We start from the raw sequence: 21,391 nt of genomic DNA, 5'->3' as shown, positions 1-21,391 counted from the left end.
AAATCAGCAAACTCTGCAGGCTTTTCCTTTCAAACTCTCAGGGTCACACTGAACGCTTCACAGCGTGTCTGTCTTACTTGGCACTTAGACGAGATCCCTTAAACATACCGCTGATTCTAAACCTTAAAGAAAATCTAACTGATGGCCTATCTACCTCACAAATCAATGAAGGTAGATTATTCTCTAGTGAAGAATTTGGGAATGGCTCTGGAATGGAGTCAAGAGGTTTGAATGACACCTCCCTTCTTTCAATAACGTGATGTGGTCAATTGCTATCTTGTTTTTACCACCGAAGTGGCTCTTATCTCACAAACAAGATACAGGACTTTTCAAGCACATGAAACCAGGCCAGCAGTTACTACGAGGAGCTGAGCATGTCTCCCGAGTGTGCCAGGATGGCTGGACTCCCGCCGCGACCCCCTTCCAGGGCGGAAGGTGCTGGCCGAGCCTTGCAACCTACTCTTTCTCCTGAAGCTGCATCTGCAGCGCGTCCCGCTCGCCTCTCAGGCTCTGCACCGTCCCCCGAAGACGCTTGCTCTCCTGGTGCCGGTCACATCTCGGCTGCCGGGGCACGGTGGAGCTGGACGCAGACTGCACCGGGGCATTTGACTTGACCTCTTCTGAAGCCTGTGATGTGGGGCTTTCCATCGAACTTATTTTCTGGGGGCAACAAAGGCATTTGTTAGAAGTTCTTTCTCATTTTCCTTTGCGGTTGTGAAACCCAAGGAAGACCGTGACCAACGGAAACTGGTCCCAGGCGCGGGTGTGGGCCAAGCTCTGCGTGTGACCTCACAAGCCGGGATGGCACCACGTCACCGGCGCCTGGCGGGGAGGTGAAGAGCACCCTGCCCGCAGAGCCCGGCCTGGCACGGTGGGGGCAAGGCGCCGTTAACAAGATGGAACGGAGGGCACGTGGGAGGCGAGCTCATATGCTTTTCTTTGGGCTCATGGACCCTACCATTTGTTTAGGATTTCTGGAATTTTCAGCCTCTGTGCTTTTAATCTCACGTGATAGCCCGGTTCTGCCCGCTGAGAGGGACTGACTGAGCGGCTCCAGCTCCCCGGTGATGGTGGGTGTCTCAGCCGAGAAAGCACCACCCCCTGGGCTTCCACACCACCTCTGGGTGACCACCTTTCCTAACAAGCTCTCTTCTCAAAATACCCACAGTGCATAAAAACTCAGGTTTTCTGCTGTGTAGATCTGTAGTTACTTGATGCTTCCTTCTAGGTTTACTCCGGTCAGCCAAACCAGGGGACAGCTCTCACCGTTTCACCAGACCAGTCAGCAGACGCGGGCCCTTCTGACCCACTCCAAACAAGCGGACTGAGTACTGACCAGAGGAGTGAAATCAAATCTGCAAACCCACGGCAGGTATGAGGAAGTATTAATCTCCCCAACTTTCTGATGATAAACAAAGTTTTCCGACTCAAGTATTCAGGCCGCCTGGTTTCTGGAAGGCCCTAGGCCCACCTGCCTCCATCCCTGGTCCCACAAGGAGTCCAAAACCGTGGGCCATGTGACCGTGGCTTGGCCACCTGTGACACCAGGGACAGGAATGACACGACCCGTGGGTCTCGTCCAGACCTGCACGGCGTCTGCTCATTCCCATCTGCCTCGCGTGCCATGCGGGGGACAGCCACCATGCATGTGCTGAGAGCATTCTGTGAGCAAAGGGCTCGTCTGCGTCCCCACTGTACAGGGCGCCGGCTTCTCCTGGCGCTCGGGCGGGTCAAGGACGGGCAGCTGAGAGGCGCACCACTCACTTTTTCCAGCTCCGTGATCCGTCTCAGCAGCCGGGGCTTACTCCACTCCGTGTAACCTGATGGAAGCAATGGCTTTAAGAGGTGAACTTGGCACAGCCATCCCGATGGCCCCGTCAGCCCCGACCGCCCACCTCTAGCACAGCCTGTGAGTGTCCCCTTCCGCCACGCGGCGCCTGGCAGATTCGTGCAGGAAGGGTGCCTCCCAGTGAGGGAGTCCATGCCCACACTGTGGAGCTGGCCATGCCGAGGGCCCCCTAAGACCTCAGGGTGACATCCACACCTGATCGTGCGTGCCGGTCCGAGACAGAACTTCTCAAGGCCACACACGAGGCCGCGCTGTATCCTCCGCCTTCCTCCCTCCTCCCGGCACTTCCTTCCCCGGCGCTCTGAGCGTCACCGTCACCGCCACGGCTCACCCTCTGCACCCTGCTGCGTCGCACCAGGGGCTGGACCCCAGGCCCTCCTCTGCTCTCCTCACTCACTGGTGCGCTCAGTCCCAGCCCGGCCCTCTGCTGGCTGTTGACCCCCATGTGGGCATCTCCTGCTGAGGCCTCTGCCCTGAACTCGCAGATGCACCCACCTCCACTTGGACACCTTTTGCGCACCACAGACTTGACACGTCCCCATCCCCAGACCTGCTCCTCTCTCCGTCACCTCCACCTCACAAGGACACCCTGTCCTTCCAGCAGCTCAGGTAAGAGCTTTGGAAGCCGGCTCCTCCCTTCTCTGAGGCATCCGGAACCTGGCCACCTGCCACCCCTGTGGTGCCCAGGGTCGCCAGCAGCCCCCAGGGGGACGCCACAGAAGCCCTGGTCTTCCCACCCTCTCTTCTGCACACGGTCCATTCAGCACTTCTCACCTCTGCCCCAGCCCCCAGGGCCCGGGTGTGGCCTTCCCAGCCTGGCCCCACGACTTCCTTCTGCCATCATCGCCACCACCCTCCCACTGCCTACGTATGCTGGGCATACTGGCCGTGGGCATGGCTGTCCCCGAAGACCCTACTCACAGGTGCACGCCACTGCCCCCGACACCTGCTGTCCTTCCTATTTCGCTCCGTGGCACTTCTTGCCACCAAGACCCATGACTGACCTGCTGGCTTCTCCCTCCCAGTACGATGTGGCCTCCACGAGGGATGTCTGCTTTTGTCTAGTGCCCTCCCCAACTACCTGAAAGGGTACGTGGCTCACAGCAGGTGCTCCTTAGATCTCGGAGTCAATTTTGGTGTTGCCCAGCAGTACGCATCTGCATTTCTGGCAACTGAAATAGGGGCGTGGGGTTGCCAGATTCTCCCGCGTTTCGCCACCTGCGTCCTTCCTCAAAGAACCCGAGACACGGCCTCTCCTCGAGCACCCCTCCGCGGGTGGCTCCCGGGCCAGTACCCTTCATGGTGGAGACGGTGGGGGAGTTGCTCAGCACACGGTCCAGGTCTTCCTTCAGGCTTTGGTTCTCCTCCGTGAGCTCCTGGACGCTCCGGGACAAGCTCAGGAGGGCGCTGCTCACTTTCTTCGGCCTCTTGACGCCCAGTCTCTTCTCCCCCGGAGTCCTGGGAACAGCAAAGCCGAGGGCTAGGTTTGGGTTTCTAAACCAGCTGGATAAATGCCTTCAAGGGGGGCAGCCACACGGCACCTGTGGGTGCCTGTCTGTCGCTCAGAGTGCTCTCTGCAGATATCTGCAGTGGAACAGGGAACCCTGACACTTAACCACAAGGAAGCAAAGTGCTGTCCCCCAAACAGAAATCTGTGCTCATCCATCAACCTGCAGAACAAAACACTGTATTTGATACTAGTAATATATTTTAAATCGTATCACGAAAACGTTTGTGGGAACTCACGTTCTCTCTCGTTACGTAAATAGCCATACAATAGCTTGATTTGCCTCTTATCCTACAGAGTCTAAAATACAGTCGGTCCTCATTGTTCAGATTCTGTATTTGCAAATTTGCATTCTTGCTCACACTTAACGTGTGACCCCTTCACAGTACAGGGCCACGGGTTGGGTGGTGGACAGCCTGAGGGCCAAGTTCCCGGTGGCGGGGGTGGGGGGCAGGAGTGGGAGGCAGGGGCGGGAGGGGGGTGGTTGGGGGGGACGGGCACCCGGCTTGGCTCTCACTGCCACCCTCGGGCTGTCCACAGGCGGCACCTTCACAGCCTGTTGAGTGCATGCTTTTCACACCTGGGTGCTTTCGTTGGTGAGTTCAGGGTTTAAAGCAGTCCCCTTCACAGCGCTCAGGGGCTGCCCCATGTTCCTGCCGGGGCTCGGGAGAAGGCTGAGATGGGCCTCGAGGAAGCCCGTGTGTGAGGTGCTGGCTGACACGTGAATGCACAGACACGCTAGCGGAAACAGGTTGTGTGCTGACCAGTGGGTGACGGTCCTGCGGCCCAAGGCACCTGCTGCAGGAGCCTACGCGGCACGCGCCCTGGGGGCGATGGCTTAGCAGATGCACCCATTCCGTGTCTGCGGACGCTTTGCGGGGCACGCCTGCTTCAAAGAGCAAAGCAGCGGCTGTCCTGTACAGAGAAAGTCTGCCAACCCCGAAAAGAAGGAAGGGAAGGCCGTGCCTGGCTCAGGGCGAATGCCTGATTTGAGTTCGCAGCTCAGTGCCGCGGCAGTGACGTGGCCAAATCTGTGAAAAGGGAATCTTCGAGACGGGGAACCCCTGATGTCTCTAATAAACTTCTTGGGGGGAGATGGACTTGTACGTGGCATTAAACGCCTTCTTAATAAGGAAGCCCTGCTTGGAACAACAGCGCTTTCTAATTCTGAGCTGGAGGCTGTTACATAGCAGGAATTAAGGACTCAGAGCATGGGGAGGTGAACATGCAGTTGGGAGCCAGCACGTGGCTGTGGAAACAGCCACACGTGGCTGTTTCCAGATGGAAACCGTTAACAGACTGATGCAGGTGCGTGCACTGCTCCAAAGAGAAGGGCAGCGCACGCAGTTCCCGTGTCATGTCTGCACTACTTCCGGGACCAAACGTGAACACGGTTCCCGAGGAGACAATCATACTTCTTTCCCGCGGTCTCGGAGCTCGCCAAGAGAGTCTGGAGACGATGAATCTGCAAACGCCAAATTAAAATGTGTTACGGTACAAAACGAGCACGAAGGAGAACGTGCTCTGAAAAAGTTGTGACCAGGTTCCCGGTTTCTGCCTAAGTTGCTGGGATTCACGTTCAAGCTGAGACGGAACGGAAGCGCAGGGTGCCAGGCGTGGCCGGCGACCGCCCAGGTCACTGACTTCCCCTCCCCGAAGGGCACACACCTCCTCGTAGTACGTCTCCATGGCGATTCTCATCTCCTCCAAGTTAGTGGTCTTCATATCAGTCTGCAGTTTGCTAGAAACCCAGTTCACAGTTAGTAGGGCAGCGCCGGCCCCCCCGGGGCAGAGCAAGGGCAAGAGCGCTTCCCAGGACGTCAGCGGAGGAAGGGCTTGGCAGAAGAGAAGCGGACTGGGCGGAGACCCACGGAGAGTCCTCACAGCCACGGGCCCCCTTCTGTGCAGAAGCAGACTCCCTAAAGCTATTCCTCACTAAGTGGGGGGCTGTCGTGGAAGAAGCGGGGTACCCGTGAAGCCTGGGGCGAGGACAGCCGCCTCTGGGGGCGGTGGGAGGCTCCTTCTGTGAGGAAGGAGCGTCACCCCCAACCCGTATTGCCAGCACCCCCCACTCAGCATCCAACAGACTTCAGATAAAAAGCTCTAGCAAATCAAGGTGCGGAGTTCAGGGTGCCGAAATACAGAAGAAATCAGCAAATAATACAGATTTTTACAGGGGACGATTTCACCAAGAAGCAGGAGGGGAAGCAGAGGAACAGAGAAGGGACGCAGGGAGAGAAAGCGGAAAGGGACTCGGGCGCCTCCAGGCAGGACTCTGCTCCGCACGGCACCACCGGGACCACACGGGACCAGGGCAGGCCGCTGGGGTGCCAGCGCCCACGGACCCACAGGGAGATGGCACGCGGTCCACACCAGACCGAGGACAGAGAGCAGGGCTCAGATGCAACGAGAACAGGAAAAGATGAAAGGGAGATGCTGTTCGGGTGATGTTTGAAGAGGCAGCCGACACTTCCTTTCGTAGTTTTGGCACAAAGAGGATGGTGGGACAAGGGACGTGGGACGGAGGGTGGTGGGTGGGGACTGGGGGTGCAGTCCCAGCAGACAGAGCAGACACCGCTGCCGGGTACGAGGGGAGGCGAGCGGGCACGCGGGCTGGCTGCAGCCAGCCTCGCCAGGGCCCGGCCGAGGAGACCCTGCGGAGCCCGCTCCCCCCCGGCCCACCCCCTGCCCGCCCGTGCGTGCCCGTACTTGATCGTGTTGTCCTTCTCCTTGCACTGCTGCTCCAGCCTCAGAATCCTCTGCTTTAGCCCGTTAACGACCTGCCAGTTGAACACGCGCGCATCAAGTCGACTGCTTCCGCCGTCCACGAGCTCCCCCTCCCTCCTGTCCCCGGGCTGGGCTAGGCGTCCCCTGCCGGCTGATCCTGCCCCACTTGGTCGCCGGCTTCTCCCGTAGTCCCTAGCACAGCAAAGAAAGGGCCTGACTGTCCGGCTCTCGGCGCAGGGCGGGGCGGGGGCAGGGTGGGACAGGTGCAGAGCCTCCCCCCCCACCCCCACGTTCCACACTAGGAACACACGGATGCACCACCATCACCAGATTCAAAGGACAACTGTGTCCACGGTATCCCCTTGGGAGTGAGCAGAGCTGACCCCCCCACGACCCTGAGCTTCACTCTGGGGCACGGAAGACCGCGTGCATCTCGTTGTTCCTTCTCTCTGCCAACCCATCACTGTGGGGGACAGCACCCTTGCGCTCCTGAAAGAATATCCCCTTCTTTCTTTCTGGCTACCCAAACACCTTCCCAGTTGGATTTTAAACTAATTTTCAATTACGTTCGGTAATACATGAATACATCTTCTTGGGGAAAAATGAGAACATATATCAGACTATGGCCCTTGACCTTAACCCCCCTCACCTAATACTGTCATCAAGCGAATTTGTGTCCTCTAGACCTTGTGTCGTGCATGTGCACCCACTGACATTACGGCATCCTACTGCACAGGCGGCCACGTGGTTTTCTCATGCCACGAATGGTCCTGGTGGACCATCCCTGTGGGGCCGCACCCCTACGTGACTCCTGCCCGGTACAGTCATACGGTGTGGACACCCATTCCTCGATCGATGAGGCTTAAATTGCTATTTACGACCAAGACTTCAGTAGAAATCACCCTTCTTATGCACACATGCAGACGTTTCTTGAAGGGCGATGCTCACCAGCCCAGTGCTCACCAGCCCAGTGCTCACCGGCACCTTGCTCACCAGCACAGCGTTCAGTCACAGGACACGGCAACTCCGAAGGGCGATTTGGCAGCGGGTGTTAAGGTGGAAACTGCACACACCCAAGGATCTAGAATTCCTACTTTCAATCAACTTTAATTTTAAAAAAAGCCGGGGCGCCCGGGTTGGCTCAGTCAGTGGAGCATCCGACTCTCGACATCAGCTCTGGTCGTGATTCCGAGGTCGTGGGATTGAGCCCGGGGTTGGGCTCTGCGCTCAGCACAGAGCCTGCTTGGGATTCTCTCTCTCTGTCTCTCTCCCTCTGCTCCTCCCCCACTCACGCTCTCTCTCAAAAAGACCCAGAAAACCCGCAGCATCAGAACAGAAATGCAGAGCCCTTTCTCTGAAAGTATGCATTATTTGCAAAATTCTAAATCCTCAATCACGCAGCCATTTCTGAACATAGCTGTACTCATTTATATTCTTAAAATTTTTTTTCTTCTGAAAATGTTTCCATGTGGCATCATTCAAATTGTAATGGTTTCTCCTCAATGTTCCCCCCCCCAAATCGGGCAGCTATAAATTTCCTTGTGTAAAAGGCTTTTTATACTGGAGTTTTTCCCTGAGACACAGCCCGAAAGGGAGCAGTACCGGGCAAACGGAAAGCAAAACTTCACGGCCATTCCTCTGCTCGGTCACGCCAACCTAAAACACGGTGTCTCAGCTCTGAGCATGCCCAGTGTTCTCAGTCCTGCTGACGCTGGTTTTGATCATTTGTGTTTATTCTGCTGGTTTAAGGCGTGAGGTTTACTCAGGGTAGCTTAAGACGTCTTTTCTCCAATATTAACTACTGGAGGAACAGTGGGGACCAAGGCATGGTACTTGTGGATTCACTATAAACCCAACCTGGGCAAATCTCTCTCTCTTTAAAAAAAAAAAATTTTTTTTTTAATCTTTATTTATTTTTGAGAGAGAGACAGAGAGTGAGTGGGGAGGGGCAGAGAGAGAGGGAGACACAGAATCTGAAGCAGGATCCAGGCTCCGAGCTGTCAGCATAGAGCCCGACACGGGGCTCAAACCCACAAACTGCGAGATCATGACCTGAGCCGAAGTCGGATGCTTAACCGACGGAGCCACCCAGGCGCACCATGGCCAAATCTCTTAACCTCAGTTTCCTGAGTTTCAAAGTGGGGATCGAGGGGCACCTGGGCGGCTCCGTCGGTTAAGCGTCTGACTTTGGTTCCGATCACGGTCTCGTGGTTCATGGGTTCCAGCCCTGTACTGGGGTCTCTGCCGTCAGCACAGCGCCTGCTTTGGATCCTCTGTCTCCCTCTCTCTCTGCCCCTCTCCCGCTCACACTCTGTCTCGCCTTCTCTCAAAAATAAGTAAACGTTAAAAACAATTTTTTTTAAATAGGGACTGAGTCCCTATCACAAAATCCAACGAGATCATGCTCAACTGTTCGCTGTCTAGGAGTTGCTATTAAGCTGAAAACGATTTTCTCGTGGAAACACTCCGATCTGTGCTCACGCCCTGAAAGTACTTCCTTCGTGCGTCCTGGGAACGGGGCCGGTGTTAACCACCTATACAGAGCCGACTGCACGCTTTCCGTACAGGTCCGCATGGATTCTGTGTGTCGCACTGGTCAGCGTCCTCCCTGCTGCCCCGTCATGTTGACTCAGTTTCCCCTGTAGTCCCACGGGGCTTTGTTGCAAAGGTTGCATCATCACACCCGAAAGTCACATCGTTAATGTCATTTGATTCCTTGGGCTCAGTGCTCTCAGAATTGGATCCCTTCCAGGTTCGTCTGCATCTCACTCTTCTCGAGAAGTGTGCTTCCTTGACTCAGCAGGTTTCTTGTGGTCCTATTTCTCTACCGCCGCAGCCCTCATCATGGAATGGCACCAGTGCCGTCACCTTGCTTCACTCGCTGTGCCATGTGTTACGCGGCCCCGTGGCAGAGCTGGTGTGTGTGTTAAAGTGTTAAAGGCTTTATCCTATCCCGCTTTGTTTCCTCAGCGTCTCTAGTTCAGTGTGGTGGCGGGGGACGTCACCACCGCGACCGCTGTCCTCTGCTGTGCACCTTCTGCCCTGCGCGGCCTGCTCGGTCTCCCCTCACGCCCCCAGCAGCGCCCGCAGCGTCTTGCCGTGAGCTCTCCGGCTCCGCGGACGGTGCTTTAGGGGCTCCTGGGCCCTGGCTCCCTGTCACCCCTCTTGCACGACTGCATTAGAGGAAAGGCGTCCCTCAACTCTGGGCTGTTCTGAGATTCAGACGTCAGCGGGAAGGTTATCGGTCCTGCTGGAGTCGGTACTCACCCAGCCAGCATCGGGCCTTTTCTCTGCCAGAGTCCGAACAAAATCCGGGTCCTGCGGCAAGCAGACGGAGAGATGAAGACACTGGCGGGCGGCCTCTCCCCCCTGCAGCCCGAAGGGCGGGGCCTGCGCCTTCCCTGCCGCGGCCGGGCGCCACCGCGGCGGGGCCACGACTTACTCGGGACGGGTCCAAGAGCTGCTGTATCTGCCGGTCCTTCCTGCTGTTTTCCTCCTCCAGGCGCCGCAGCCTTGTTCTCATGAGGTCCACGTCACTTTTCTGCACGTGCAGGGACTGAGAGGAGACAGAACCACACACGCACACACACACACACTCGTGCACACGCGCACCCCAACACCCAGGTGAAACACAAGTCGGAGCAGAACTCGCGAGGTGGCCCGGTTCCCGGTCAGGGCGCGTGCGTGGCGCTGGGGGGAAGGAGGCACCTGGTGCCTGGGAACCAGGGGGGATGCCGTCAGGTGCAGGACCACCCGACGTGAGTAGGAACGCCCCCTCCCTAAAGGCAGCCCCACACAGGCACGCCGCTCTCTCCCACGCCCACCTGAGGGAGCCCACACATGTCACAGCACGTGTCACCAAAACTCATCCGAGGCTAACGTCCACTTAAAACTCTTGACCTCAGCCGGGGCTTGGGGGGGTCAGAGTGGGGGCCCCTGCCAGTTGTTACCAGTCTGCGGTGAACGGAGGGAAAAAGCCTGAGCAGCTGATTTTTCATGGGACTAAAGTGATTCAATTCTACAACCGCCCTCTTTAGAAAACTCTCCTCCCTCCTAATTGGGCTTCTGTCGTCCTTTTAGGAAATGGTGATGGTAGGGGATTTTTCAGTTTTGTTTTCCATGTCCCCACTTGAAAAGGCCTTCTCCCAGGGCGTGAAACCGCGAGGCATGGAGAACACGGGCTTCAGACGTGCCCACAGCCCGCACGGGGACAGCCAGGGCACTCAACCAGCTTCCGGCATCAGCCTGCATCCGAACTAGCCAGTTAACCTGGAAACACCCTTCTCCTTCCAGGACTCATGAGGCATAGAAGAGAGACAGTGTCTGAATGAACCCAGCTCCCACCACTGGCAAGCGGACTCCCAGTGTGCACTGCAGAGAGGCCGGACAGGTCAGCTGCAGGCCTGCCGCTGGCCGGACCGCCATAGCGCTCCAAGAGACGAGGGGACCCTGGCACTCAGTGAGTGTTTGATGAATAGGTCAGTTCGTGCACAGCCATTGGGAAGGAGAAGAAATCTAATAATGGGAATTCTGCTTCCGGAAACGGGGTACACTCAGTGTTCCCTACTCCTGCAGCCGTGGACACTGTATGTAAGACAGATGTAAGAAGGCTCAGAAGGGTGGACAGAAGACAGACTAGGCTGGGGCTCAGGACCCAAGCAGGGACTGCAGAGCCCCCCGGTTTTCCTGCTGCCTCACGTGTCCTAGACGGGAGTGCTGGGGAAGCCAACAGCCTGGACAAGCCCACGGGCACAGACAGGAAAGGGGCAGCCTGGCCAGGCAGAGGAGGCACGGGTGATAACCGCTCCACCGTCAGGCAAACACAGCAGAACCAGCAGGCCTCACCCCTGCCAGCGAAGGCTGAGCCGGGAGCCAAGCCCCCCACCCCTGCCAGGCTGTAGCGAGGCACCCTGCCTCCTTGCGGGGGGGGGGGGGGGGGAGGGGGGGAGGGGGGGGAGGGGGGGGTCAGAGGAGGCCTGCTAGAGCATCAGGACTCTCACTCTCCAGGGGTCATGAGGCCACATACACAAAATAAAGTGCAAGACTTAAATACTAACCTACCAAAAATTACATTAAATATAAATGACCCAAACAAACCAACTAGGAGACAGGAAGTGGCAACGTAGATTAAAAAACACGCCCAACTACATATTGTCTACAAGAACCTCGTTTTAACATAATGTGAAAGGAGGTCGAAAGTAAAAGGATGGAAAGAGAGATGCCAGCGAAGCATTAACCAACAAAGGCAGGAGCGGCCATGTTAGCATCAGACAAAGCAGAATTCGGAGAACAGAAACGACACGGCGACTCTACAGGCCAATCCCCAGACGAGACAAGAGACCATAAATGCGCCCTCGTCAACAAAAGAGGGAAGACGTGTGACTAAAGAGGAGGCAGAGCTCCCCCCACAGTGTCACATACTGCATCAGTCCACGTAGAGAACATTACCAGGATGCCAGAATTATAGAGACGGGGAGAAAAGCCAGTGGCCGCCAGGAGTCAGCGATGGGGAATTGGGTGGGAGGCAGGTGTGACCACAAAGGGGCAGCTGGAGGGACAGCATGCCCGGTGGCGTGGGGCAGCGTGCGCGCAGGGACACGGGTGCACACATGCGGCAACACGGCACGGAACCGGACACGTGCACCAAGTCCACGTCTGCGGCCTGGCTTTGACACTGCGTTGACTGCTGGGGGAGACGGGTGCGGGGGGGCCTCTGTGCCATCCCCGCCACTCCCTGGGATGTTCTGCACTCGTGGCCTCTTGCGGGGTGCCGGCCGTGGCACAGAGTACTCCCTGGGGCCCTGTGCTGATGGGAGCACCCGCGTCGCGACTGTGAAACCGTTCCTGTGTTATCCCCATTTTTCAATAGGAAACTGAGGCACCACTTGCCACAGAAAAACAACTCTGAAGCTCAGAGTCCTGGAAGTGAAATTCTCCTCCCCCTGCGTTTAGAAGCCTAGACTGATTTTTCCCATACGTCCGTGATGGGAAGTTTGAATAAAGTCAGTATCATTTTACCCAGAGACCACTTCCAGCTCCAGAAGATTCCTTTCAAGACTGCTACTGCAGTGATTATTCGGAGTGCCAAATGAGGGCTCTCCCCACAATAACTCTGACACACAGCTGTCCTCAGGACAGGGAGTACGATGCTCCAGCAGCACCTTCACTGCTGGGCAGCTCCCATGGGGGAGCAATCTCTGGACGGCCCCTGACATCGGAGCATCTTGTCTGGGCCGCCACAGAAGGGCTTCGTCTCATGCATGGGGGCCCAGACCGGGGGCTCCTCGGGTAAGATGGCTCGAAGACTCCTCGCCGTGGCCATGCCCCTGGGCGTGCTGGCTGCCCACACGCCACCTAACCTCTGGTGCCCAGACGGGCCATGGCCCTCCAGATGCGGAGGAAGTGAACCCTGGCCGCTTCTCCAGGGGCACAAGTATGCACGTGGATGCTAAGAGTGGTGTGGCAGTAGTGGTTCCGTCGAAGGCCATGAGGGTGGCGATAATTTATTCCAGTGCAATTTACACCATTAGGAGTAGGAGGTAGCACGGGGCAGCAAAAAGAGCCTTGGCCTTGGGAGGCAGGTGGCCTTGGGGGAAGTCCTCAGTCTGCTACTGGTTGACCTTGGACACACTACTACCTGGTCTGAATCTTGAGGTCATCACCAGCTAAGAGCCGTAAGCTCCCTCAGACTCCCGTAGAGACCCACTGAGCTAGGGAGCATGGACTGTCTGGTTACCACCGAAGAGTCCACACGTGGAAGGCTACTGTTAACAATGACGCCAGTGGCCTCATCTGATGCCAGATCTCTGTGCAGAGGGACTGTGATGTCAACCCCGTCTTTCCCATTTTCCGTGCCATGCTGCTGGAGCAGAGCACACATGGAATCTCAACAGTGGAGGCCTCTCCTGCAGCAGGCTCTAGGTGGGTGTCCCAGTTTCCAAGGCACGGGGCCAGGGTTTAAACTCAGGTGCTCCTCGAGGCGCCTGGGGGCTCAGTAGGTTAAGCGTGCAACTCTTGATTTTAGCTCATGTCACGATCTTGAGGTTTATGAGTTTGAGCCCCAAGTCGGGCTCCCGTGCTGACGGTGCGGAGCCTGCTTGGGATTCTCTCTCTCCCTCTCTCTGTCCCTCCCCCATCGCACGTGCACATGTTCTCTCTCTAAAAGTAAATAAACTTAAAACAAAACAAAACTCGGGCGTCCGTGCAAAGCTCACGTTCTTTCCATATGGACACATCTCGGCACTGATCCTGACTTTCCCACCCGTGGTTACGGAAGGCTCTTGTGGTCTAAAACCAACAAAGGACAGACAGAAATACTACCTTCTTCAGCTCAATGATCTCGTCGTACATGTCTTCCTTCTCTCTGTAGACAGGGGTCCCGGGAACGTGACCTGGAGGGGGACACGCAAACGTCTGAAAAGATCATCTGAAGAGTAGACGGAATTCTTGGCTGTGCCTTAAGAAAATCCCGGACGTTTGATAAAAAAGAAGACCAAAGCATTTCACCGGTTTAGCTGGATCGTGATCATTCCCGGAACATAAGGAAACCAACACCGACAGTGAGTAGAAGGGTGAAGCAGGAGAGAACGGAAAGGTGTGAACACAGGGCTTGCCTGCAGGAAAAGGAAAGAAGGGGGACAGAAGGAGAAGTCATACATTTAGATTCTAAATCGCAAACAAACCAAAAAGACAAAGACAGACAAACAGCAGCCCTTCCAGCGCTGACAGAGTGAGGCAGAGAAGCAGACTCGGGTCTCCGAAATGCACCTGATAGACTGAGACTCTACAACATTTAAGCCCAAAGTAGAACTCGGAGCCAGCAGGAAGGGGTCGGCAGGGGGTCAGGGTGAGAGGGGCTCACCACGATCCCTGTGGAGGCCCACGAGGATAGCCGTGAGAGCCAGGGAGGAGACATGGGGAGAGACCAGACAGAAGGACGGAGACAGGACAACAGACCCAGGCTTTCTGGTGAGATTTGGGGTTTTCACTATGTGCAACTGTTATTTCTAGTACTGTCCATCCGATAAATCTCAGCAAGCCTCCGAGTTACAGGGGCAGGCCCGACTGGAGCCTGGGGACACGTCACTGTCACGTCAGGAGGGCAGAGCGGACTTGCGGGGTCCCCGTCCTCTCTCCACGGTCTCGTAGGGACACAGCCAATACAGGAAGCCCAAAATCTCACTTTGTCAAAGGACAAATCCCGAGCTTTCCCTTACTTGTGGCCTCGTCACCGTCAACATGCTCACCATTGCTGGCAGAACGCCTGACATTGGACCTCTTCACTCTTAAGGCTGCTCTCAGATAGTCGGGAGTAGTGCTGGGGGCGCTGGCCCACGCCTGCTCCAAGGTCAGGTCTGACTTCAGGGGCTGGGTCAGACTTCCTGGTTTGAACGTGCATGGATTTAATATGACAGGTACAGACAAACACAATGGAAGGTTTTGCCTCTACTGATCAATGCTCACGGGCTGAAGAAAGCTTATGACCACAAGCAGACGGTGGCAATCAGTGAGATGCTGATAAAAATTTTTGGCTCTCAAAAAATAAAGCCCAGATCCGGAGCATTTGTCTATTTCCACGGTATTAATAATCCTATGATGTCCAATTTCAGGCGGCCAGCGTGACATCGACCGGCTCACCAAATTCTTAAAAGTTTAACAACTGGCTCTTGCGAGTGGGTAGGAGCTGGGCCAGCAGTGCTGGGACGTCACAAGACTCCAGGGATAGCGTGTCACACCCGCAAACCGTCAGAAACCACACTTACGTGTGCCGTGAAGATTATGAGGCTCAACGTCTTTGAGAAGTTGAAAAGCAACGTCATGCAAATAAGTCCTATTACGAACTCGATGTTTTTAAAAAAAATTTTTTTTAACGTTTATTTTACTTTTGAGACAGAGACAGAGCATGAACGGGGGACGGTCAGAGAGAGGGAGACACAGAATCGGAAGCAGGCTCCAGGCTCTGAGCCATCAGCCCAGAGCCCGACGCGGGGCTCGAACTCACGGACCATGACATCGTGACCTGGGCTGAAGTCGGACGCTTAACCGACTGAGCCACCCAGGCGCCCCAGGAACTCGATCTTAAATCACCCCCGCCACTCGTCAAACCCTCCTCTGGCGCGGGAAGGGCCTCTCTGTCGGACCAACCATGTACCGCGTACCTGGCTTCGAGCTTCCCAGCCACAGCTTCTGTGGGGTTAAGGACATTCTGTTACCAAGAGGCATGCTTGCTGCCGTCCTCAGAGACCTCCAGGATGCCACTTTCCTCGGTTTACAGTGATAAGGTGACTCTAAAAAGCCAATATATGGTTTCAGACGGGCAAGGTATCGATGCCTCTCAACATTTGTGCTTTAGTGACACAAAAATGGTACCAGAACATTCATAAGAACATTCTGACAAAAGTAAAAAACACACAGCATATGGTTATATACTACATATTATATAGCTATATCACAGTTATATATATATATATATATATATATATATATATATATATATATGGAGTGTGTACATACTTGTGTTTGTTTTTGCGATTTTATTATAAAGACATAACATAAAAGGAAATTTATCTAAAAATCCAGTCATAATTCTACCAGTATTTGATGTTCCCAGATACAGGTGTATTATAGTCACAGAACAGTGAACACACAATTTTGTCCTTTGCACTTAACGGTATAAATATTTTTCACTTTGCTACCTAGGGACACAAGTAATACTATCTAGAACTTACTATGTAAAACAAAAAATGTAGAAGAAATGAGAAAAAATTACCTTTCTGGGTATTTTTGATTATGTTATTCATACAAGGGAAACATTTTAAAGTTACTTCTTAATCTGGGATTTCATCTCTTTAATTATGTAAAATCGGACACATTTATGCAATAACTCAGTTATTCATAAACCATGTTTATAAGTAGCAAAGAAATTCCTGTCTATGGTAAGTCCTGAAAAACCTAAAAAAAATCTCTAAGTTTTCTCCATGGCTTCAAAATTTAGGGGAGATTTCTCATTATAATTTGGGACGAGAGAACAGACTCGTTAGACCTGGATGCATTTTCCCTCAGCGGGACCACGGCGCCCCGGCTTGGGGGCATGCTTGAAGGCCTCCCAAACCCTGTCCATTTAAGTGCTCACTTATAAAGTAAGCTGGCCATGAGGGGCAAGCTCCACCAGTAACATTTCCCTCCCTGGCCCACGTGAGCTATCAGCGACCGGTAAGGATCCCTCAGGAAACACGCACGCACATGGACAAAAGTGGGACGGCAGAAGGAAACAGGAGTCGGGAGATATGAGATACTTGGGCGAGCGGGGCTGTGAGCAGCAGAGCCCTGGGCCCCAGAATCCAGTCGGGCCTTAAAGAACAACACTGGCTAAGTGAACAAACGGGACACGTGGTTGCCGCTGTCCCGGCCCAGGAAACCAGACAGAAGCACACCTGCTGGGCTGGTGTCCCAAAGGCCGCTACAGGAGTGGGCATCTGAGCGGAGATGGCTCACCCGGTGTGAGAGGGCTGAGCCAGCCCAGGGAAGGGGGCGCCGGGGTGCTGGGGAGAGGACCCTGAAGGTCGGGGGGTGGAAAAAGGCTCTGAGGACCAGGGCTGGGCCATACAGGACTCCCAGCGTGGGCTGCGGGGAGAAAGCATGGGGGAAAGCAGGTGCTAAAGTTCAGCACCCCCCGACTTCTAGATACTTCTGGGGCCTTTCACCGTTCTGTTATGTGAAGCACGACTCTGACGTTTACAGAAATCAAGATACAAACAATTGGACGATTACTATTTGAAACACTTGAAATGCTGATATTCAGTGAAAACAATTAAAGATACTCTAATATTTACCTTGTAACCGAAGAGAACTTAAAACAAAATGGTTCTAAAACAAGAAGGTTTAAAACACACACACCCGCCCTTCACATCAATTCTCAATTCCTCCATGGAAGGAGAGGAAGGACGTCAAAAACCCAAACGGATAGATGCGTTCTTCCTTTTTTATTTTTTGGAGAGAGTGCGCAAGCACGGAGGGCAGGGAGGTCCAGGGAGAGGGAGAGGGAGAGGGCGAGGGAGAATCCCAAGCAGGCTCCACGCTGATAGCGGGGCTTGCTCCCACAAACTGAGATCATGACCTGAGCCAAAATCGAGAGTCACAGGCTCAACCAGCTGAGCCACCCAGGCACCCCAACAGATGATTTCTTTCTAACGTTTATATTTATCCGTAATACAAAACATGGTTTCTTTTCTGGGCAGGAATTTATCTAATTATGTTCTTCTTGGGCTAATGAAAGTCCAATCGTGTTCTCTGAGTGTGTCACATACACACAGGAGACGTTTGAAATACACTCGTATAGAAGAAACATAGATACATGCATACGGAGGTCAGAGACGGCCACGGGCTTTTGGGTAACGAAAGGAAGCCCATCCGGGATTTAAGCTCTGTCGGAAAGGCATTCCTAAGCATCAAATTCACACGTGGTTCTCTGTGCACTAGAGCAGTGTCGGAACGGCCCGGACGAAGAGAGGCCTGGCTGGCCGTCTGGACTAAAACCCCATCTGCCACGACTGAACACTTGTGCCCCCCCAGTCGTGCACTGAACGCTAACGCGAACCCTAACGTGATGGTGTCGGGGTGAGGCCTGGGGGAGATGATTAGGTCATGATTAGGTCCCAGAGCTCCCTCACCCCTTCCCCCACGTGAGGTACAACCAGGCCACGGCCGCCCACAACCTGGAAGACGCCTCATCACAACCACCGTGCTGACACCCACCCGAGTCTTGGACTTGGGCCTCCAGGACTGTCAGAAGTAAATGGCTGTTATTCAGAAGTTGCCCGGCCTTCCGCCAGCTGTCGGGGCAGAGCAACACCCATCCCCGCAACATCGTCCCTAGCAGGCAGCCACCCGCATGACCACGGGCAAGGATGGTGTCTCCCCGCAGGGGATGGGGAACACAGAACCTGCCCACAGATGCAGCAGGGCAAGCCCACCGGGAAACCACTACACCCGCTCCGCATGGCATCCACAGCAGCTCTGACTCAATCCCGAGGGGATGAGGCCTTCTGGCCGAGGAGCGTTCGGAAGACACAAGTGGGTTCAGAGGGCGGGGAAAGAACCCAAGAGGCCAGAGCACTGCGTCTGCAGGAGGCTCCTGGGACAGCGGCCCCTGGGAGCTTCAGCCCCCTGCTGGGCCTCCTCCCACGGGGGCCACGGGGGAAGACAGGGACCCCAAGAGTGCCGGCTCCCAAGACCCCACCACAAGGGCCACGGGGGAAGGTGGGGACCCCGAGAGTGCCGGCTCCCGAGACCCCAACACAAGGGCCACGGGGGAAGGCGGGGACCCCAGAGTACCAGCTCCCGAGACCCCACCACAAGGGCCACAGGGAAGGTGGGGACCCCGAGAGTGCCGCCTCCCGAGACCCCAACACAAAATGGAGCCAAGTGGTGGGAGTGTCACTTCTTGATAACCCCAGGTGTTTGAAGAAGACATTCTTCATCTTTCTCCCAAGACATCAGGGAAGGACAGCTTCTAAAACCCTTTCTCTGGGCTAAAGTGCAGAAATTGGAGGGATGAAGGGCCTGGTCATACTTACTCAGTGATGTGGGTGGAGGTTTGTGGAAACTTTTCCTTTCTGCTTTCTGAAAGAAAAGAAACGATGTAAAGCACGTTGAGCCTTCTCGAGGAGCCCGATGGCCCCAAAAGTGAAGCACAGGCATGTTCAGGACGGGTCAGAGCAGGTGCAAGGGCAGCGAGAGAAGAGGTTAACTCAGCAGAGACATGAGTGAAGGCTGAGCCCAGGAAGAAACACACAGCACAGCGAGGTGACCCCGGAAAACGTGATCCGTGCGGTGTTCTGGCTGCACTGGGTTCCCGGGAGCTCTCGGGACACTACCTAGAAGCACACTGAAGATGCCACGCGAACAGCGTATCTTCGGCCACCCTGACTGTCCTCAGGCCAGGGCCTGCAGCGCCAAGGTGTGAACGTCCACCAGGATGGACTCGGCAGGAATACGGCAAGTACAAACCCCACTGGGGAGGGACGGTCCCGCACGGGAGGGGCCCTGTCGGAACACCGTCTCCCAGGGCAACCCTGATGCCAGATGCAGAACTGGGCCCTGCCGTGTGCCCAGGGAAAGGACAAACCTCATCGGCTTCCTCTGGGACAGAGAATCCCTCTTCCCTCCCTTCCAGCAGAACCGTGAGCCCTGCCATCTGAATTTTCCCTGGACATGAGCTGGATCCCTACTCCTCCGGGGAGCATCTCGGGTCCACGGCCTCAGTGGTGTTGAGGGAACATCCCTAATCTGCAGAGGTCCCTCACTGCAGACAACGGGCGCGTGATGTTCCCCTTCGAGTGCACAGAGCCGAGGTGGAACAGAGACCTGCTGGTGCCACGTGCCCTCAGAGCCATGTGCTGAGGCTCGTCTGCGACTCTGCCTGCTGGACACGTGCCTTGTGCTCTTTTTTTGTGACCGCGAAGCCGGCAGGCTGCACGTTCTACCCAGCGCGGCTCCCCAGACAAACCCAGACCGGCCAGGCTGGGGGCTGCTCTGCCTTGGGACCCCTGCTGGCCACTCTCCCTTCAGGCCACTCCTGGCATCCAGGGGACCCTGGGGCCATCGTGCCAGGACATCACACACCGCCAGAGCCGCGGCTGCCAAAGCGAATCCCTTCTCCAGCCTAGAGCCCTCTCCCCCCTTCATGCTACACCAAAACCAAAAGCAGGATAAGAGCTTAGAATGTGCCTCAAATATACTCTGCTCACAACTAACACCCGGATACAAGTTTTAAAATTATAATCACGGTTACCTATACCAACCAAGGGCTCAAAACTCCTCAAGTGCAGAGTAGCCCCTAGAGTGTGTATTCCGGCTCTAAACGTCACGTTTGCGGGGAAAGAGCCGGGGGCGTGTTTGGGTAATGTGTAGGGGCCAGATAACCAGCAGTGGGACAAGCGGCTGTGCCCCGATCACACTCACCGTCTCAAAGTCAGAGTCAAAGGTAATTGCGGATAGACTGTCATCTCCCTGGAAGAAGAGATGGAAACAGTGAAATTTTAGGGAACCTGCCTGGCCCCCCACGGTCACACGTACAAAGTGAAAACAGCCCATCCACGGCTGCTGAGGCAGTGACTCAAGAAACCCACTCCGAGTTAGCTCAGAACATGCAAAGTGGGCAGCGGCCAGCCCGCTCGGTTGCAGCCCAAAGAACGGTGGCGGACGTGACACAAAGCTCCACCCGCTCGGGCTGCTCCACGTCTGTCCATCTAGCGGCACCACATCCAAGGATCCGCTATGTACTGTCGATAAAGAAACGGTTTTGGAGAAAAGGAACGTGTCTCACATCGTTTAAATGCTCTCTTATTCATCTTCACATCAAGGCACAAGGGACCTGGGACCGGATCCTGACAAGAACAAGCCAAAGTCATTTAAAAACACACGCGCATTAATACATGCCTTATTTGGCCGTAGAAACCTTCCTGCCCGGCCGTGGGGGGTAGAGGAAAACCTGTACCGCCTAATTTCAGTACGAGGATGTCATTTCCCAAGAGAAGACTGTTTCTGTGCTAACTCACTTACTCAGTTTTAAATCCTAAAAAAAGGGAAAGGAGGAACACACATAAACCCGTAAATCCCCTCTGATCGCCGTGCTGTTGATTCGCGGTGCGGTTGCCGGGAGTTAGGAACTGACACCCGTCCTGGGAGCCGAGAAGGCTGTGTCTGGCTGGTGAGCGTGTCTCAGCAAGCCGTGTGGGTGCGGCTGAACCCACACGGTGTCGTCGTGGGACTTTGCTGCCTTCTGAAAAGCACAAGTACGGACTAAGCCATATGGCCATAGTATCAGTACTTTAAGGAACAATTCTTCCAGCAGATGTTCCACTGGAAACATATGGCCGTGCCAGAGGGGTGGGGCGTGGGTAAGGTGTCGCTGTCGGGACGGGGCAGCCCTCCAGCCCAGCGATCTGAAACACAGGGTCCGGACTAAAGGTGTGGCGTGACCTGATGTGGGACGGGGGGAAGGTCGTGTGCTCCAAATAAACAGAATCTTCCATCAGCCACTGACGGATTTTCTGCGCCATTTCACAAGTGATGTTTTAAGGCACAACTAGCACGTGACGATCACAGAGCGTCTTCCTTGAGCAAAGTGTGTGAAAATGACGCCCAACGTTTAGGAAGGGAAGGCAGCAGGTTCAACGTGCAGATCCCGTGCCAGATCTGGGGAGACACGGTGGCGACCGCGCCCTGGCATCGCAAAGGACACGCCTGCCGACGGCGGGTGTGGACTCGCTGGAAACCACACAGAGGAGGAGCGACGGCTTTCTCTG

The 21,391-nt window shown here is 55.2% G+C and overlaps 1 protein-coding gene across 7 annotated transcripts in view; it reads right to left on the bottom strand.

Annotated features, from left to right (window-relative positions):
- IQCE (IQ motif containing E) overlaps nucleotides 1–21,391 on the bottom strand; it is a 42,906-nt gene that overhangs the window by 17,107 nt on the left and 4,408 nt on the right. For 2 of the 7 annotated variants that reach the window (XM_053213661.1, XM_027042356.2), the window contains 13 exons: nucleotides 20,046–20,093; nucleotides 18,659–18,704; nucleotides 15,242–15,370; nucleotides 14,330–14,464; nucleotides 13,404–13,474; nucleotides 9,526–9,639; nucleotides 9,351–9,401; nucleotides 6,066–6,136; nucleotides 5,025–5,097; nucleotides 4,772–4,821; nucleotides 3,144–3,307; nucleotides 1,765–1,820; nucleotides 461–660 (listed from right to left, as the gene is read on the bottom strand). In XM_053213661.1, the coding sequence (XP_053069636.1) occupies nucleotides 461–660; nucleotides 1,765–1,820; nucleotides 3,144–3,307; nucleotides 4,772–4,821; nucleotides 5,025–5,097; nucleotides 6,066–6,136; nucleotides 9,351–9,401; nucleotides 9,526–9,639; nucleotides 13,404–13,474; nucleotides 14,330–14,464; nucleotides 15,242–15,305 (1,049 nt within the window). In that variant the 5' untranslated portion in view covers nucleotides 15,306–15,370; nucleotides 18,659–18,704; nucleotides 20,046–20,093. The remainder of the gene's footprint in view (nucleotides 1–460; nucleotides 661–1,764; nucleotides 1,821–3,143; nucleotides 3,308–4,771; nucleotides 4,822–5,024; nucleotides 5,098–6,065; nucleotides 6,137–9,350; nucleotides 9,402–9,525; nucleotides 9,640–13,403; nucleotides 13,475–14,329; nucleotides 14,465–15,241; nucleotides 15,371–18,658; nucleotides 18,705–20,045; nucleotides 20,094–21,391) is intronic. The other 5 variants (XM_027042362.2, XM_027042363.2, XM_027042358.2 and 2 more) reach the window with 4 other exon arrangements.

This window comes from Acinonyx jubatus, chromosome E3, assembly GCF_027475565.1.
Source record: "Acinonyx jubatus isolate Ajub_Pintada_27869175 chromosome E3, VMU_Ajub_asm_v1.0, whole genome shotgun sequence".
NCBI classification, from domain to species: domain Eukaryota; kingdom Metazoa; phylum Chordata; class Mammalia; order Carnivora; family Felidae; genus Acinonyx; species Acinonyx jubatus.
The sequence above is the reverse complement of the archived record's forward strand: the minus strand, read 5'-3'. Positions and strand labels throughout refer to the sequence as shown.